The 20,122-nt window shown below is 49.0% G+C and overlaps 1 protein-coding gene across 2 annotated transcripts in view; it reads right to left on the bottom strand.

Annotated features, from left to right (window-relative positions):
- The window catches only part of HUNK (hormonally up-regulated Neu-associated kinase), a 111,785-nt gene that overhangs the window by 10,076 nt on the left and 81,587 nt on the right, over positions 1–20,122 (bottom strand). The window contains exons 6-9 of one of the 2 annotated variants that reach the window (XM_058731864.1): positions 16,182–16,317; positions 10,069–10,231; positions 6,035–6,118; positions 843–890 (exon numbers count right to left, since the gene is read on the bottom strand). In XM_058731864.1, coding sequence (XP_058587847.1) covers positions 843–890; positions 6,035–6,118; positions 10,069–10,231; positions 16,182–16,317 — 431 coding nt within the window. The remainder of the gene's footprint in view (positions 1–842; positions 891–6,034; positions 6,119–10,068; positions 10,232–16,181; positions 16,318–20,122) is intronic. The other variant, XM_058731865.1, reaches the window with a different exon arrangement.

The raw sequence follows: 20,122 nt of genomic DNA, 5'->3' as shown, positions 1-20,122 counted from the left end.
ACGGGCTCTTCTGGAGCCTGCTGTCCCCTTGCTGACGAGCTAACCTCATGTGACTGTTTGGAACGTCAGAATCAGGTGTGGATCGTGAATACCTGGGGCGGCCCAGGTGCCCAGGCATTGCCTGCCGGTTGCTTTGGAAAAGCCACAGAGACCTGATTTTGCCACGGGAAAAACACAATGCAGCTGAGAAAAAGAGGACTTCGTTCATAAATTAGGCCACTAAGCTGGGAAGCTCTGGACTGTTGCAAACCCCACTTCTCATATAGGTAAAAACATGAATGCACAGCCCAGTGTGCAGCGACAGCAAGACAATTAAAAATGGTCAACAAAGAAAGCACCTGTCTGATCTGAAGGGATTCTGATAAACCCACTCACCATCGGACTCTGCGTTTTAATTCAGGACAAGGAAGGAGGTATGTAGAATCCAGAGCCCTAAGCAGAGATCCACCAGCCCTCAGGGTCACATGTGATGGTTCATTTCAAGTGTCAACTTGACCAGGCCACAGTATCCAGTTTTTGGTCAAACAGCAATCTAGATGTTGCTGTGAAGGTATTTTTCACATGGGATTAAATTAGTAGGCTTTGAGCAAAGCAGATGACCCTCCACAAGGTGGGTGGGCCTCCTGCAATCAGGTGAAGGCTGTAAGAGAAAAAGTCTGAAGTGTCCTGAGAGAGAAGGAATTCTGCTTCCAGAAGGCCTTGGATTTTGAGCTGAAACATCCACTATTCCCTGGGTATCCAAGCATGAGACAGACAGACACACACACACACACACACACACACACACTGTTGGTTCTCTCTAGAGAACTCAGACTAACCCATCATAACTCCCATGTTCTTACCTGCACAGCATGGAATTCAAGGTCTCTTGTCCAGGTGTCCAGGGAGGCCTGTGAAAAGCAACATTTTCAACAATTTGAGTAGCTGTACCTGCTATTTATTCCCTAAACTCTCTCTCCCCTACCACTTGCAACTCTGGGTTTGAGAATTATTCCTTTCAATGTTTAGAGACCAGAAACGAGACTCCTAAACCATCATGCAAGCGGGCAGCAGATGTCCTAATTCAGGCACCGAATAGATTTTCTAGGTGAGAAACTCTATTTTATTCAAGTCTAAGACATATAACGGAGGAGTGCTCTCAAGGAGACTGAGCTGCTCAGTCAACGCATTCTCTCCAAGAGCAAAAAATGTGCATGAGAGCTCCACCCGGATTAAGATATGGAGCCCAACCGGCCCCACCCGGAACCCCCTCCCCCCCCCATCCTTGCCCTCTCCCAGTCCCCAAAGGGAACTACCCTTTTCATTTCCAACAGCACTGATTGTCTAATCTGATTTCAAACTATTTTTACAAGCTGCATAGATGTGAAATAAGATACAAAGTGAACATTTTAATATTTTACCTTCTAGCTTACTGCCCCTCTTATGGGTGGAATCGTATTCCCCCCCCCCCCAAACTGGTACCCAAGAGTCCTAACCCCCAGGAGCTCAGCACGTGACCTTCTTTGAAGACAGGGTCAGGACAGGCCTATCGTGTCCCCTTTGATGCTTTGGAAGGGGGGAGGAGCACATGGAAAGCTCACTCTCTTTTGCCTTTGGGGAGGGGGCCTGTTGGTGTTGCCTTTACAGAGGTAACCCAGCCCTCCTGCAATGGGTCTGGTATTCTCATAAAAGGGAGAAACTGGACACATAGGCACACACACAGAGAAGGCCAAGGGAAGGTACAGGCAGAGATCGGGTGGTGCTTCTTTCTATAAGCCAAGGAATGAAGCCCAACGATGTCAGCAACCAGCAGCAGCCAGGAGGCAGGGGACAGGTTCTCCTCCACAGTCCGTGCAGGGAACCAACCTTGATCTCAGACTTCCGGCCTCCAGAACTGAGAGTCAGTGAAACTGCTGCTGTTGAAGCCCCCCATCCCACGCCACCCCACCCCCGGTGTGTGGCACTTTGCTCCAACGGCTGGTCACGCTGATGCCGTCCCTCTGCCGCCCTCCACACAGCTCTCTTCCAAGCCTGCCTCGTTACCCTGTGCTACCCAGAAGCCCTCCCCGCTCTATTTTCCACTGCTCTACAAATTAACATTTTTGGGGAAAGATTGTAACACAAATGGCCTCTGGCTCTATGTGGCTTTAATAAGCCAGCTTAAAAATGATGACTGGCCCCCCTGCCTCGATCTCCACGGTCCTTGAGGGCCTCTTTTTTTTTTTTTTTTTTTTTTTTAGGAAGAGGAGTCTCCGGGGCCCATGCTCGAGGTGCTCTTGGATGAGACACATGTCCCACTTTCACAGACATATCTGCTACCCTTTAAAGGCAGAGGAGGTGGAGAACGTGGTAAAGTCGTACAATAACAGCACTGTAATCCCAAGGGGGACGTTTTTGCAACTTAATTCAGCTGCTTTGTCTCGGAGGAGAGAAAGAACTGGGACTCAGAACAACGCAGAGGCCTCGCTCACTCCCCAGCCAGCCTGCGCACGACCTGAAACCCATCCGCCTCTCGGCGGCTTCTCCAGGACCAGCCGACGGCAACTGGAAAGAAGCCCACGGAGGCTCTGAGTGGGCTTTACCTAGAAAACCTGGGCCCTTTCAGATCTTCTTAACACTTTTCCGAGCTGGCCCCATTCCACTCTCTACGTTCCAGCAGAGGCGGGCTGGATGATCCAGTAATAGCCCGTAATTTAATTAGCACAAGTATCACTGCCGTTTGGAGAAAACAAATGGATCACAGACAAGTGAAATGCTCTTTTCCCATTAGTGTTCCTATTTAAACCCTAACCGTTAAATATTTCAACAAATGTTTAAAACGCTCTCCGTGTGTTTTCAGGCCAAATGAGATAATCATCCAAGGAAAATAATCTGGGTGAAAGAAAAGGCCCCTTTCCCATCATAGACGCTTTCAAAACAAACAAGCGCAGGGGTCAGGTTCGAGGGGAACCGAGGACATGCGCGTCAGCAAAGTGGAGTGGAGGCCACGTAAGGCACACAGATGGGACGCTGGGTGCATCTGTTCACATTGCTCCTTGAGGCCCTAAAGAGTCAAATGCAGATCCAGAGGCAAGGGAGCCTAGCCGTGAATTCTGCACTCTCTGCACGCCAGCCGAGGTGATAAGCGCTCAGAGCCCGTGACCGTGAGACGGCCCTCCCTGCTTCGGGGCACGGTCATCTGTAAGGATAACACGACTTGCACGCTATGCTCCAGGCGTTCCCCTGCTTTAGTCAAGCTAGCTGTCCTTCCTGGATCATTCCACCTTCTCCCCTTGGGAATCCAATTCTACCAGAGACCCCGGTCAAGGCCCACTTGATTCTCTCCTTTGTTCGTTTAGCAAATGCCAGGCATCGTGTAGACTCTAGGGATACTGTAAGGAGCAAAAGGGAGACAGTCCCCGCTCTCATGGAACTCACAGTCCAGAGTGGCAGAAAGACGTGAATCCAACATTCCCTGAGCAAACAAAACATGCGCATGGGACAAACCCCGCGATGCAGGATGCGGGCGGGGGTGAGTCTGTGCTGGAGAGATGTGATCCGATGGCAAAGGTCAGAGAATGGGGTCCGGGATGAAATGACCCTGCCTTGGAATCTGAAGACATAAAATAGTAATCAGCAAAGAGAGCTGAGGGGAACATTCTGGAAGAAGGGGCAGGGTGTGCATGGTGCTGGGAGCCAAGAGAGCACAGAAGTCTTAAGGCCTGCAGGAGCGAGCGAGAAGCAGGGTTGCACGTTTGGGCCCAGGGGACAAGGCTTGAGAGGCCAGCAGACCATGGTCTAATCTGTGACGTGGTGGCCATGTCACCGACCGTGCCTTCCAGCTTAAGGAGGCACGCCTGGCGTGCACGAGGTGCTCAGTAAACATGTGCTAACTGGAGCAGGGAAGGGACGCGATTCCGTCTGAGCGCGGACGGCTCAGCTCCGGCTGGCGTGCGGAGAAGCGAGAGCCAGGCGTTCACGGAGAAGGGGGTAGACCGGTCAGGGTTGTGGCAGACATCCCCGCCAGAGGCAGAGGTGACAGTGGCTGGGATGGGGAGGGAGGAGAGAGACCAAGGCGGCGGAGGGGATCTGAGAGGTTGAGGAGTCACACTGGCAGAACTTGGGGACGGCCTGGCTCTGGGGGTGAGAAAAAGTACCTCCTGAGTTCCTGCCCCATACCGAGGGTGGGGCTGCCATTTGGAGACAGACACTGGGGGCTCCAGGCACGACGGACTGGAGACACCTTCCCTCACGCAAGAGGAAGCTGAGGAAGCAATTGGCCTGAAGGGTCTGGAGCTCAGGGCAGTGTGGTCCCGACATCACCTCCTGCCTTCGGCCTGAAAGCCAAGCATGACCCACCCCCGCAAAGACTCCTCTGCATCCTCATCATGCAGGTGCCGGAGCCTGTCTCAGAGGCAGGAGGCCTCCAGGCCGTGGTCGAGGCTAAGCCCCACCCCAGCCATCCCTGGATTTCTGCCCAACTTCCCCCACCCTCACTCCTCCCCAACCCCAGCATCTTTCAGGCGGGGGGCCAACGTCACCCAGAGAGAGGTCTACGCTCACTGTCTTCACTTCCCCTACTCCTCCTCTTCCGGAACCCAGGCCATCTCTTTCTGCCTTTCCCACTTCTGCCCAGCCGGTCTCTGTAAGGGCCCAGGACAACTAACTGCTCGGTCACCACCACTGACCACTTTGACCACAGAAAACGGAAGAGAGAAGTGGGCAGGCCCATCGGCCTCATGTAGGGCATGGAGGAAGGCTCCCTTTTGATTTCTGCTCGAATGAAAAAACTGTTGGGGCACACGGCAGAGGTTGCGAAGGGGAAATCAAGTGGGTTCCCAGGAAGATCACTGAGAAGGCCGAGGGGTCGCGTTTGACAAAGCATTGCATGAAGAGTCCTGGGCGTTGGGCGTGGGGGGACACCCTCATCCTGTGCCCCTGGCCCTGGATCCAGATTCCCAGGCACAGTCTCTTCCCAAGCACATATTTGGGGTCCAAATTTGGTACAACTTGCCAAATGATACTGCTTATTTTTTTAAAAAATTTTTTAATGTTTATTTATTTTTGACACAGAGAGAGAGAGAGAGAGACAGACAGACAGACAGACAGACAGAGCATGAGCGAGGGAGGGGGGGAGACAGAGGGAGACACAGAATCCGAAGCAGCCTCCACGTTCTGAGCTGTCAGCACAGAGCCCAACACGGGGCTCGAAATCACAGACCGCGAGATCATGACCTGAGCCGAAGTCAGATGCTTGACCGACTGAGCCACCCAGGCGCCCAGTGATACTACTTTGTACTTTGAAATCAAAGGATCTTGGTATTTTAAGTATGTATCTAGCATCAAGTTGTCCTAGGATGCCTAGAAATACTTGTTTTCATCCAAAACTTTTTCCTGTCCCTCATTTTACTGCCTCCTTCTGATGCCAAGCGTTACACTCATGTACAGTTTTGAGCATCTCATTTTTACCTTTCGAAGAACTGGCAGTGGTTTCCAACCTTGGCCACTCCATGGAATCTGCCAGGGAGCTTTAAAAACTACTAACGCGCGCCCACTTTCCCATTCCTGCCCCATGAGTTTCAGGAGAATTATGTGAGGTGCAATCTGGGCATCCAGATGTTTACATTTTTTTTATATATATATTTTTTAATGTTTATTTTTGAGAGAGACAGAGACAGAGAGTGAGCGGGGGAGGGGCAGAGAGAGAGGGAGACACAGAATCCGAAGCAGGCTCCGGGCTCCGAGCTATCCGCACAGAGCCTGACTCGGGGCTCAAACCCACGAACCGTGAGATCATGACCCAAGCCAAGTCAGACGCTTAACAGGCTGAGCCACCCAGGCGCCCCTCCCCCGGCGACTCGACCATGCAGCCACAGCTAAGATCCACAGTCTAACAACTGAGAGACAGTGGCTCGGCCGTACGCCATTGTTTCGGGGACCCAGTTAAGTGACCAGTTGTCTCTTGCTGCTTTTCTGTCCCACAATAACCGGTTTCCTTTCCACTTTGCTCTCAAAATGGAAACCCACTCTTCCTAAGCGATCCTGGATTTTATTTTGGGGGAGGGGGGTCACTCACCTCATAGGGCTCCTTGCTGGGCCTGCACTTCTCTATCTGGTAGAGCTGAGTCTTGTAGCAAACGCTGTCCTGGATGTCAGATTTCTATCCGAGGAGAAAGGCGGGGAAAAAGCATGGCTTAACTCACAGGAAATAGAAGTGTCCATTAAGCAGTCATTAATTTTTAAACCAGCACTTGGCTGAGAAAGTGCTGAAACTGGTTGGCAAGCCAGGTAATCGCAATGCAAAGCCTCTTTGGAGGGTGGCCTGCAGGCATGATGCAGCGAGGGGACAGCCCCGGACCCAGAGTCGGGCAACCTACTTCTGTTATGGCTCTGCCAGGACAGGGCCAGGTGACCCTGGGCACGTCACTGCTCCTTGCTGGCCTCAGTTCTTTCATCTGTACGATGAAGACTACTCTGAGATGTGAAAGCAGAAACCAGATACATGAGCTCGAAAGAATAACTCATTTTATTGACCTACCAAACAAGATACAGATCTTGCTTATTTCCTTAGTGAAAAACAGCCCGCATCCCTGCCCTCCCCTGCCCAGTGAGCCACAGCAATTCATAACACAGCTTACAGATGACAGAAAACCATATCTAGGATGATCTAGGTGCACGACTGAGGTGCCGGCCTGTGTGGAGAAAGGTGAATTAAATGACTGATGCATCTACCAACCAACAAAGAGTCACGGAACGGCCTTCCAGGCTCTCCAACACAGAATCCACGCTTCTTGGTTTTAGAAAGAGAAAACAAGAACGAAGAGAGAAAGGGAGAAATGACAGATAAGGTAGGTATTTTACTTGTCAGTTCACGAGTTTCAGTCTTAAAATTTTACGTGGGTTGTCAGTAATTGGTTGATGAGATTAATAGACGGGACAGTGCACACAGGGCAGTTAAATTAGCCGTGTGTGGAAATTACTGAGCTGACCGGCTGTAGCTGTCTGTGGGGATTAATTCACCCTAGTTAAAAGCAGCCACTCGCCCAGACCCTAGTTCTCAAGACCAGGTACGTCCTAGGCTTTAAGGGTTAAGTGTGAAACAGACACAATAAAATAACCTTCTCCAGCTGGAACTACATTAGCCGAGTTTCCAGGGAACATTCTCAACAGACAAAGCCATGCTCAGCTTTGCAAGACTTGCACGCAACCTTTATGCCGATGCTCAGGCCGGGCAGAGAGGAGGTGCCGAAACCAGCAGATGGGAAGAAACAAAGACAAATTAAGACACAGCCTGAGAGCTTCAGGGATTGCTCAGGAAGAGCGTGAGTAACCAAAGTTCGTATCTGTAGCTGTGGAGGCAGAACAGAGGAAGGAAAGTATTTGAAAAACTAAAGTTCCTTGGGGTGCCTGGCTGGTTCAGTTGGTGGAATGTGTGGCTCCTGATCTCGCGGCTGTGAGTTCGAGCCCCACGTTGGGTGTAGCGGTTATTTAAAAACAAAATCTTTAAAAAACAAAACAAAAAACCCCTAAAGTCCCTGCACATTATTGATCGGCATCCAAAGAAGTTCTGCCAAAAGAATGTTTGCTTAGGAAAGTAGTAATTTTTCCTTTAAACATGAAATTGTGAATTTTATGGTCAGTTTCAGCGGAGGCACTTTTTAAAAACTAATTTTTGAGTAACAGTCATCATTTGAAAAAAAAATCAGTGCGTTGATCCTCTTTCCTTCCTTTTAGTTGACAGCTATTTAAATTCTTGGGGCACCTGGATGGCTCAGTCGGTTATGCATCCGACTTCAGCTCAGGTCACGATCTCACAGTCCGTGGGTTCGAGCACCACGTCAGGCTCTGGGCTGACAGCTCAGAGCCTGGCGCCTGCTTCAGATCCTGTGTCTCCCTCTCTCTCTGTCCCTCCCCTGCTCACACTCTGTCTCTCTGTCCTTCAAAAATAAGTAAACCTTAAAAAAAAAATTAAAACAATAAAAATAAATAAATTCTTTACTGTTTTCTACCACAGTCGTCCCCAAATGGTGTGACCTTGAACCCATATGAGTGGAAAAGGTATAGGAAGGGACCTATAATATATGCATATTTATTTATAAATTATAAGCATGCACCTCTGTACTAACATATCATGTACATCATAAAACATATAACCAAATAGGGATTTAAAAAGATAAGAAATTGGGGCGCCTGGGTGGCTCAGTCGGTTGGGCGTCCGACTTTGGCTCAGGTCATGATCTTATGGTTCGTGGGTTCGAGCCCCGCGTCGGGCTCTGTGCCGACAGCTCAGAGCCTGGAACCTGCTTTGGATTCTGTGTCTCCCTCTCTCTCTGCCCCTCCCCTGTTCACGCTCTGTCTCTGTCTCAAAAATAAATAAACATTAAAAAAAAAGTATAAAAAGATAAGAAAGAAACAGGGGGCATGTGGTCTTCTTGTAAAAGGGAAATGAGAAGTAGCTTCAAGTCCAATTATCTTTAAGTTCATCATCATGGAGGGACAGAGAACCTGGGCACAGTACAAGAGATGCTCCTAATCATTCCTTGTAGTAAAATGATATAAAAAATATACTGTGTCAAAGGTCCTGTCTTTCTGGCCTCAAATTCCTCTCCCGCAGTAGCTCTCCTGTGACTGGACACCATCCCTCACATCCAGTCCCAAAGCTGCAGATTTGTCCCCATCAGAAGTGTCACCCCAGCAGGGCTTACATGGGACATGTATGTGCCATCCCACCCCTCAATAAAACACCGTTGTTATTTTCAAAAGCCTCTTATCTGTTGAGAATGTTTCTTCTCGAGTACAATTTTTCCTCTGGTGGTTCACCCAAAAAGTACTTCTGTGGATAATTTCCCACTGGAGCAAAATCTAGCAAATTCCCTAAGCTGACTCAGCTTAGAAACACCTGCGCTCTCATCCAACTGTTCAACAAACCTCCCAAAGAGCCTCTGCGTCTATTCAGCAATGTTTTGTAGACATCTCCCAAATCCATTTGCTAAAGAGACACACTCTGACCATCTCGCCTTCTGGGCCTTATTGTGTGGTCATTTCTGCCAGACAGGGAGAATATCATCTCCCCAACTGTAGGCGGATTTTCATTTTAGCTCTAATCGAGAAACCTCACCAAAGGTTTCTAAGCCTTTTGCGAGATACTGGGTTGACTCTCACGTGACTTTAAATAGCACTGAAAATGCACTAGAAGTTCTTCATGTTCTGTTTTCTACACGTGTTCCTAACACTGACAGCCCCATACCATCAGATCTCAGGGCACCACATACACAGGGTGATGGTCACCCTTCGTGACCGTGGATCTGAAATCAAATTTCCGACAGGCTTCCTGACAATTCTCAATCTCTCTAGCAGGCTGACCTCCCGTCAGAACTGGTCAGTCTCCTCTATTCGGAGTAGGAGAAACAGGAGAGGTCTGCAGAATTCTTTTCAAGTGGAGAGAGGATTTAGTCAGAAGCAGACACTGAAGCACGTCAATTCCTTCCCCAGGCGCACATGAACTGCTTGTGGCGGAAGACCAAAGGCGACCGACGCATGAGGGTACCACCGTCCACCCCCATCCTAGGCTGCAAGACTCCCACACTTCCTCCCGTGGGGCACAGGACACCTGTGCTCTGTCACCCAGACTGAAGGCACCGGGGTCAAGCCAGCAAAGCTCAATTTCATTTTCACCTTCCGGAGAAGTACCAGTAAGTAGTGCCTTCCTCATTAAATCATGCTTTCGAGATCAGTGCCTGAGAGGCTCTGCTCCCCAACTTTTACGACCACAGAAATCCCCAATGCCTTTAACATGGGAACCCAAGGAGCTAAGAGGTAGGCAGAGAAGGCAACGGAGAAACTGAAGGGAAAAGAGGCTTGACTCTCTCACAGTGCTGCCCAGGGCTTAACTCCGAGGGAGGACATTTGAAAAATACCTCAGATAAAAAGCGCGAGCTACCTGAGAAGCAAGTTTCGCTACTATTTTATCCCACATTCAGAAACTCGGCCTTCCGTTAGTTCAAATTAACAGCTTAGATCAAGTGTCAGCAAGTGAGAAACACTCGAGGTCTCAGAAGAGCTCCTTTTTCCACAGAGAGCAGAGAGAACAGCCACCAGGGCCCCACTCACCCCTGACAAATAGCGCTCGAGTTTCTTGTTTAAGAGGAAGTAGATGGCGAGGATGTGGCAGGCGCGGTTGGAGAGCACAGTGTTGATCACGTCGCTGTTCTTGTAACCCAGCTTCTCCGTCATGTGAAGCACCACACTCGGGCTCAGGTCCTCCAGGGAAATCCTGCACCGTAGAGAGAGAACCGGTCACTTCTCCACGGCCACCGAGAGGTTCTGGATCCTCCTTGGTGGGGTCACAAACATGGCGGCACAAAGCACAGCCCCCCTCCCCATCCCAGGCCCTTGGAGACACTCAGACCCGTTCATTCATTCGTTAACTCATTCATTCTTTCGCTTGGCTTTTTGTGATGAAGAATTTCACACAGGAAAGTCGAGGGAACAGTATAAATACCCTTTGTGCACCCAACACCAGAATATACCGCTGTTAACACTTGGCCATATTTTCTTCCTTTGTTTCTTGTTTATTGCTTATTTATATTATATTATATATATATATATATATATATATATATATATATATATATATATAGTTTATTTACTGCCTATTTATTATTATCAAGTATTTTGGATCACACACATCATGACATTTCATTCCTAAACACCCCAGTGTGCACCTTTAAGATCCAAGGGCATCTCCTGCAGAATCACAATACCGTCCACACACCCAACAAAATTTTAATAATTTCTTGGTGTTCTCTAATATCTGGATTGTATTCAGATTTCCCCAATTGTCCCCAAGTTTGTTTACACTTTGGCGTTGCTTTCTAAAAATGTACTTCTTGGACACGGGTGGAGCCTACACTTGTGTTGGGTGTAAGGTGGGTTAGCAAAGGAGTGCGTTCAGAAGCCAGTGCAGACTGTGTTTAAAGAAACACCAAGAGCTCCCACATTCACAAATAAGAGTCTGGGGCGCGGCTGTAGGGTACTGTTATTTTCCCCATTTTGCCAATGGAAGAAACTGAGGCCCACAGCTATGAAGTAACTTGCCCCGGGTCACATAGGCAGGAAGTTGCAGCCCCACAATACAAACCCTGACAGCCTAGCGCAGAATCTAGATGCTAAACCTCTACACTCACCGGCTCTCAAGTAAACAGATGTGTCAAATGGCTGTGGAGAACACGAAAGCAGGCTGAGGAATACAGAGTGTGTGTGTGTTGGTAACACGTACATCATCAAATAGAACTTTCTAAATCCCTTAAGAGGGATACAGATAGGGCACTCTGAGCAGAAGGAAGGCACATCTGGCCCGAGAGCTCTGTAACCCACCCCTCACCCCCAAGGGTCTGAAGACATTTTTTTATGGGACTTCAGACCGTAACACCCTGAGAAACCACACAGGACAACTCCACACTGGGATACAGAAGAGGAAACGACTTGCCAAATTCACAAGCCAGCTGAATAGGGCAGCAAGGGCAGACCTAGGTCTGCTGACCATCTTCCACCACCCATCCGTGTAACCTATGACAGCACTCCCTCGCTAGATAGGAGTAAGTGCCAACCAAAGAAAACGGGCCCAAGGAACCACGAAATCCGCCTTCCTCGCCCTGTTGCCCATAAAATCACAAATTCTAGATCACAGTGGTGGGGTGGAGAGCGGGGAGTAGAAGGACTACTGGTAAAAAATAACTTTTGTTAAAAAAATAATACTTTTGAAGTTTGCCAAAGCACTTACTAACGCCGAAAACTCCATTGTTGGCAACTCCCCAGTAATGTCTGCACGGGAGTGACCCTGCTCCTGGCCAATCAGATGACTGCCGTGTGCCTTGTCCTTGGCCAATCAGACCACAGCCTCATGGCCTTGCCCCTGGCCAATCAGATCAGGGCCACGCAAGGTGCCCCTGGCCAATCGACCCAGCAACACCTTGGAAGCCTGTTCTCCCCAGGAGCAAGCAGGGGAAGGGAGAGCTCTCTAGGAGAAGGGTGGAGGTGAAAAGAGGTCAGTAAACGTGGGCAGGCACTCCAACTCTGCCCTTCATGTCCACTGTCTTCAGAAATAGGAGAGCTCTGCCAAAAGACACTGCTGACTCTCTTGATTGAAAGTACTATTTTTTTTTTTTTTTTCATTTGAGAGGGAGAGAGAGAGCGTGTGCATGCATGGATCCCCAGATGGGGCTCTATGTCACAACCCTGGGATCATGGCCCGAGCCAAAATCAAGAGTCAGATGCTCAACCAACCGAGCCACTCAGGTGCCCCTATTTTAAACATGTTCAGGGGCGCCTGGGTGGCTCAGTCGGTTGAGCGTCCGACTTCGGCTCAGGTCATGATGTCGCAGTCTGTGGGTACGAGCCCCGCGTCGGTCTCTGTGCTGACAGCTCGGAGCCTGGAGCCTGCTTCCGATTCTGTGTCTCCCTCTCTCTCTGCCCCTCCCCTGCTCATGCTCTGTCTCTGTCGCAAAAATAAATAAAACATTAAAAAAAAATAAAAAAACATGTTCAATAACTGGCATGTATATTTGGTATTCTGCAGCATCAGTTATTTAATTTGTATCATCTCCTCTTTTTTGGGCAATACAGTCACTAGTCAAACGTTCTGGAACACTAGGTGCAATTCTAAGTAAATTCGCATTAAATCCCGTGTTAGACCGCTTTGGCCCAATTCCTTCCTGTGTTACCCATGACCTCCTTCCCCTCCCACCCATCTGCAGAGCTAACTGGAGGGGTGGGAGACTGTCCAGGCCCCAGAAGGAAGATGGAGGAAAGCAGCCAAGGTCACCTCCATAAAAATATCTGCTCCCAGAACAGGGAGACTAGCCTGGCACATGGCAAAACTGCTGACGGACTGGCTTGAACATTTATTATAAAAAGTGTACTTTTGGGGCGCCTGGGTGGCGCAGTCGGTTAAGCGTCCGACTTCAGCCAGGTCACGATCTCGCGGTCCGTGAGTTCGAGCCCCGCGTCAGGCTCTGGGCTGATGGCTCGGAGCCTGGAGCCTGTTTCCGATTCTGTGTCTCCCTCTCTCTCTGCCCCTCCCCCGTTCATGCTCTGTCTCTCTCTGTCCCAAAAATAAATAAAAAATGTTGAAAAAAAAATTTAAAAAAAAAAAATAAATAAATAAAAAGTGTACTTTTATACGTTTAAGTTGTAAATATACAATTTAAAGATATTTTCCTCTTGCCTTTTGGAGATCAACTTGGAAGCCCAAATGACATAACAAAAGGCTTTACAGAAGAGTGATACAACACGTAAGCCCTTTATTTTATCCATTTCCCAGAAGTAAAACCCTTTTTTTTTTTTTTTTTTTAATTTCTGAGACAGAGAGAGACAGAGCATGAGCAGGGGAGGGGGAGAGAGAGAGCAAGATACAGAATCCGAAGCAGGCTCCAGACTCCGAGCTGTCAGCACAGAGCCCGATGTGGGGCCCGAACTCTCGGACTGTGAGATCATGATCTGAGCCGAAGTCGGATGCTCACCCGACTGAGCCACCCAGGCGCCCCACAAGTAAAACACTTTTAACAACATCTAAAATAATAAAATCTGAGGCTAGGTATGTTGAGAAGCTGTAAAATATACTTTATAATAAAGCCTATATTCCTTTCCCTGATCACATGTTCTTACTCCATTAATCTGTGTACTGGTCAAACCAGAAAAATAACTACCAGGGGCACCTGGGCGGCTCAGTCAGTTGAGCGTGGTCAACTTGAGTTGAGGTCGTGATTGCATCGTTGGGGAGTTCAAGCCCCGCCTCAGGCTCACTGCTGTCAGCGTGGGGCCCGCTTCGGATCCTCTGTCCCCCTCTCTGCCCCTCCCCTGCTTGCGCTCTCTCAAAAATAATTAAAAAAATAAAACCTTAAAAAACAAAAAAAAAGAACTATCAAAAGCACATTTTTTGCCTTACACATTTTTCAAAATAAAGACTGTAAACAACATCTGCCTCCCCCAAGAGTTTCGATTTCTGGTTCCAGCACTTTAAAACCCAACATTGGGGCGCCTGGGTGGCTCAGTCGGTTGAGTGTCCGACTTCAGCTCAGGTCATGATCTCACGGTCTGTGAGTTTGAGCCCTGTGTCGGGCTGCGTGCTGACAGCTTGGAGCCTGGAGCCTGCTTCACATTCTGTGTCTCCCTCTCTCTCTGCCCCTCCCCATTCATGCTCTGTCTCTCTCTGTCTCAAAAATAAATAAAAACACTAAAAAAAAAAAAATTAAAAAAAAAAAACCAACATTAATCTGCCTCTGGTACAAAATGAGCGACGGGCCACACGAAAACAGAAGGCAGCGAGCTGCTGTTTTCTTTGATACACAGGATCTTATACGGTGGTCCCAACCCAACTAGTTCACATGCAGCCTTTATGCTTCTGACCAAATCCAAATGCAAAAATCACTGATCTGGCAAAACCAGCAGACGATACCTGGGTTGAAGTTGTAATCCACAAATGCCTATCTGCGACCTGTGGAAAAGCTACGGAATGAGGCGCCCCGGAACGACTCCTTGCAAATGAAGATGTGGCCATCAGGGAGGGGCAGGCTGTGTTTCTACTACCAGAGCCACTTCCTTCCAACGGCTGCCATGTTGAGTGGATTGATTATACTCATTTAGGCAGCGATCACATTCGCTTAAAGACTCCTGTGGCTGTCACCAGTGCCCCCTCCTTGAGCAGACAGCATACCTGTGTGCTGCCACGTTTCGTGAGCCCTGGTAATGAGGCATGGCTCCTCGGCTTGGCTTTCCAGCTCACGTTGAGGTAATCTTTCTGGTGTCTGTTTCAGGCACGGGCCGAGGGGAGCCAGCGCTGGAAACGAGCAGTCTATTTCCAGGTTCCCTTGGTAACCTAAGTAACTAGACTTTGTTTAAATTACTTCTCATGAGTCAAATGCTAGAATTCTAGATGGCGGCTGAGTGAAACCACCTCAGCCCTGGTGAGTGTAAATCTGGCTCTGTGGTATGGATACGGACTCCACCCACGGCCTCTTAAGTTCTTCTAGAACTTTCTCCCCAAGACAGAGCCCTGCCTGCCCATCCTATTTGAAGAACTCAGTGTGACAGCTTTCCTAAGTCTTGATGGATGTTTCCAGACCTTCCTGGACATCTTGAAAATCTCTGTCCCCCCTTCATCAGTGGTCCTTTTGTCCTCATCTGAGCTTCAGACTAGAGTGAGCAGGCCCGGGACCCGGCGTGTGGGTCCCAGTCCTGGAAGGTATTTGACCTTCGTGGTGTTCATGTTTGCTCTAAGGGAACCAAGGTGAGGGTCCTCATGCCTTCACTCGGGTTGGTTAACAATACGTCCGATGAGTAGGAAAGAAGTACAAGCTAATGTTTTCTTATACTTGTTTTCCAATGTGTAGTCACTACAGCAGTGACAGAGACGTGTGGGCCATCACGAGGTGCCCCTCGGCATTTCCATGCCGCGGACCCCCGCCTGCAAGCCTGCCTTAAAGCATTCTCCTCATGGAAGCTGCTAAAGTGAAGCCTTCACAGGAAGTCCACAGGGAAACACGGCCTGAAGCGGCTGACCCCTCCTACTGCCTTTTCTTCCTGACCCCAACGTTCTGAGGCAAGGGACTCGGTGCTAAAATAAACATCAGAGCAAACAAGTGTCAGAAGAGGAGCCCAAGGGGTGGTCTGAAAGGGGAGAGGGGCAGTCCCGCTGGACTCTGCCCGAGGCTGGCAGGAGAGCCCACGGATGGATCTCACACACTCAAACACAACCACGTACACTCACAGACACAGACACGCACACACACAAACGCAACCAGATACGGCCACAGACACGCTCAGCACAGACACGCGCCCGCTCGCTCGGGCCACAGCAAGCCTGAATGGTCCCTTTGTGTGAATTAGAAAGAGGTGCCACTCTGTGAAGATAGAGGACGTGGGCTCCCGGGGCACGTCTGACAAGGGGAATGGGGTGTGGAGGGCAGCCTCCACCCACCCTCTGCTGGGTAACCCATGCAGGGTGCACACTGCACAGCCGCACGGGACGGCCCCATCTACACTTCCTCTCGTGCGCTGAGGTGGGCTAGTCGGTGGCTGTAGGGGCCCGGAGGGGAGGGGGCGGCCAAGGGGAAATGCAGCTTCTCCTTGAATCACGCACAGCTTCCTGCCCAGAAGTGGTCAGGGCTCAGAAGACGGCCTCGTGTGGCCCGAGAGAAGGGCCCCCTCTGCGTGCACTCGATTACCTGTTGGGATAGGTGACGTTACACGGCACTTTGCCCGTGTAATTCTCATTAAGCCAGCGATTGGCCAGGGCTTGCTGGATATTGGGCCTCTTCACAGGATCCGGTTCCAGAAGAGAGCGCAGGAAGGTGATGGCCCCTGTGAAGACATTCGGCAGACAGACATCCGCGTTACAGGCTGAATGCAGAGGCCACCGAGACTCAAGGCAGGTGCCCAACCACCTCTCTGGAGTCATTGCCAGCATTGACCTATTCCCTGGATCTCCGGGTGCCTCGAGTCTGACGAGTTTAAGGTATCTGTCCAAGGAATACAACTGGTACACGGTAAAGTAAGAGCCGATTCAGGTCTCTCCCCGTGCCCCGCACTTCCCAATACTGCGGTCTTAGCTTGGCGGGTCCATCTCTAAAGGTGAGCCAGAGGGATGTGCGACATACAGGCTGGTAATACAGGGAAGAAAGGAAGTAAAGAGAAAACACTTGGCCTCAAGGTGGGTTTTTGAGTACTCAGAAAGGAACCAGAGAATGAAGGCATTCAAAATTCTGCCCTCTAACTTGACCCTCACCATGCGACACACAGAGTCTCCTGAGACCCAGGGAGGTCGTGCTCTCTTTCTGGTCCTTTCTTTTAAAGCCATTTTGCATGGCCATCTACTTAGTCCCCGGACTCTGGACTGATGACACAGCACCCAGATCAGCTATAGCCCACGCCTGTGAAGCCAGGCCGATCAGAGGGCCAGTCTGGGTAATGGTGTAAGTAAACTCTGTGACTCGATTTTTTTTGAAAAAAATGTTTAATGTTTATTTATTTTTGAAGGAGTGAGAGAAAGAGAGTGACAAGTGGAGGGTCAGAGAGGGAGAGAGAGAGACCCAGAATCCGAAGCAGGCTCCAGGCTCTGAGCTGTCAACACGGAGCCCGATGCGGGGCTCAAACCCATGAGCCACGAGATCATGACCTGAGCAGAAGTCAGACGCTTAACCGAAGGAGCCACCCAGGCGCCCCTGTAGCTCAAATTTTAAATTCCTTAGTTTGTGTACAATGTTGCGGAAAGCACCACACTACAAAACCACATCTACTTGAGGGGCCCATTCCTTTGTGCATTCCCTCAAAATGAAGGGGCAGCTTGGGCGGGCTGTGTTGCCAATAAAGTCTGTCCTTATCTGGCAGCCTACTGAACTTGGCTGTGGTCACGTTAGTTAGGCTGAGCATGTGGGTAAGGAAAGAGTATGAGAAGCAAGCGAGAAGCCAGAAGATCCCTACAACGCCCTTCCCCTCCGTCCCAGGCAAAAGCCACAGTGATTTTTTCAAATGTCCCGGGTGTCCTTTCATTAAATGAACATTTACAAAGCACCTGCTGCCCAGCCAGGCACTAGGGATAGGAAGCTGGTTCATCTCTAAGGAGACATTTCCATCCTTTACGAGTGTAACAAGGGAGATAACTACACGACGTGGAAAAAATACCTGAATAATGCACAGGAAGGTCACAGGCTCCAAAGCTGCTAGCGTGACAACAGGCATGAACACATATAGAGACAAAGAATGCCAGGGACTGATTACTTCCAAATGAAGACGGCCTGTCTTGCTTGAGTTGTGGGACTGTGATTTTGTTTTTATTCTGCACTCCTTATCTTACTGTCGTATCATCTTGGCACTATAAAAAATATCCTCGGGGCGCCTGGGTGGCTCAGCAGGTTACGCATCTGACTTCGGCTCAGGTCATGAGCTCGTGGCTCGTGGGTTCAAGCCCCATGTCGGGCTCTGTGCTGACAGCTCGGAGCCTGCAGCCTGCTTCCGATTCTGTGTCTCCCTCTCTCTCTGCCCCTCTCCAGCTCATGCTCTGTCTCTGTCTCTCTCAAAAAGAAAAACATTACAAATAACTTTCTAATAATATTCTTTTATGTAGCCTTGCACATGATATCCAATTTCCAACATACCAAGTAATAGATTCCAGGAAATAATCCCGATTTGCTTGGTTCCCAAACTTTTCTATCCTTCTCCCCAAAGCTATCTTTCAGTTTTCTAAAATAATCTAACCTTTCAAAGAAAAGTCGTAAGAATTCCCACATCCTCATAGGCTTTGGCTGTCATTTAGTTACCGTTCTTAGAGAATGGTGGGTGTTTTCTGTCATTGTTTTCCGTAGGGCAGAAATCAAGCCATCAAAAGAGGGGCTGATGGTGATGCCAGAATCAACCCAAAAGAAACAATTTTTACCACCAAGTAACTCCTCCAGTGGGTTTCCATACAGTTGGTGTGGTCATCAGGTTATTTCTCTTTAAGAATGTAGCGGGTAAAAGTACATGTGTAGACACGGTTATGAGGGACATTTAATACTCTGAGGTTTATAGCTGAGTCTCCAAATAAAACTTTCCTAAAATGTTGTTCGATGGTCTGAAAAGCAAACAGATGTCAAACAAAAAAGAAAAAAAAAAAGGAAAGAAAGAAAAAGGACGTTTCTCTTTTTGGAACCTTTATCCCTCTTCTCTCGACTCCCGTTCATTGCGAGAGTCATCTGGATGCTTAATCAGGGACATCTACTGATCAAATAAAAAAGATGCGGCCTTAATGAATTGAAATGCAGAGGCTGTGAGTTCCGGATGTTTCTGCGACATCTCTGTCGCTTACCCTCAAAGGACCCGTACAAGCCAGGCTACTGCCAGGCTTTTTCAGAGTATGATTAACCAGAAGAGCTAAGAACAGACTGGATGTGCGTTTTTGTTCTATTTTCAGAACCACGCACTCTGCACCTTCACAAACTGCTGATGAGCACAAGTAATTTTAGTTCTGATCTCTACTGATGAATTTTATTTCTTTGGACATCACAAACGTGGCATTACTATCCAAAAAGGACTTTGAAAATATCGTTAGAGTTCTTTGAAAAAGTTTGTGTTGGGGCCTTGAAAATCCCTATGTTTGGTGACCCCAAAGGGATTAAAATTCTCCATTTTCCTGGAAAGCCACGGCAGGCATGGCCACTCCTTGCCCCCTTGACAGAGAGAGACGGAGCGTGAGCGGGGGAGGGGCAGAGAGAGAGGGGGACACAGAATCCGAAGGAGGCTCCGGGCTCCGAGCTGTCAGCACGGAGCCCAATGCGGGGCTCGAACTCACGAACCGTGGGATCATGACCTGAGCTGAAGTTGGATGCTTAACCAACTGAGCCACCCAGGCACCCCTGCCCCCCACTCTTCTAAGCTAGGAATTGGGGTCTCCATTCAGGCCCAAGGGTAGGGCTGACCCACACAGAGAGCTCCCTCTCCGTGCTCCACATCATATGCATCATACACTTCTGGTGCAAAACCTACTTTCCTCCTACCTTCCAGAGTCTGGACTGGTTTGTGTGAGCGCCGTGACACTGTGCCCAGGGAAAGGGCTACAGGACACAGACAGAGCCATCGGACTTTGTAAGCCCATCACTTGCAAGTGGAGTCCCATCCCCACGCAAGTCTCCTTCCCTATCATTTCCTAGGCAAAAGCATCAAGAGCAAGAATTTGACGGTTGAACCTTCTCAAAAATCTCAACTGGCATCGGCTCAATCCTTACAAAACGCGAACAACTCACCTTCAGCTTCACTTCCGTGATTTCATGGTGCAAAACCCTCTTGATCTGAAGTGATTGTTTGGAATGTGTAAGTACCATCACTGAGATGTAGTGATGTAAAGGTAAATTGTCTGAAAAACGCTTAAGCCACGAAAGGCATTCCCGACCCTGTGATAGGCAAGTGCCAACAACAAGCGGAAAGAGACTGTCTAGAAGCAAGAATTGCAAAGATCCCAAAAGCTTAAGTTCTCAAACTACATGGTAGAGATGAGGGGCAATTCTTCGAAAGCATGCATAGTGGACTCACAAGGGCAATAACACTGAGGTTGTTTTGTTTTTTTTTTTTTAACTAGGCCAAAATTCTCCCAACTGAATCTAATTGTACTATTATACGGTACACATGTAGAGAT

This window comes from Neofelis nebulosa, chromosome 5 (assembly GCF_028018385.1).
Source record: "Neofelis nebulosa isolate mNeoNeb1 chromosome 5, mNeoNeb1.pri, whole genome shotgun sequence".
Taxonomy (NCBI): Eukaryota; Metazoa; Chordata; class Mammalia; order Carnivora; family Felidae; genus Neofelis; species Neofelis nebulosa.
The sequence above is the reverse complement of the archived record's forward strand: the minus strand, read 5'-3'. Positions and strand labels throughout refer to the sequence as shown.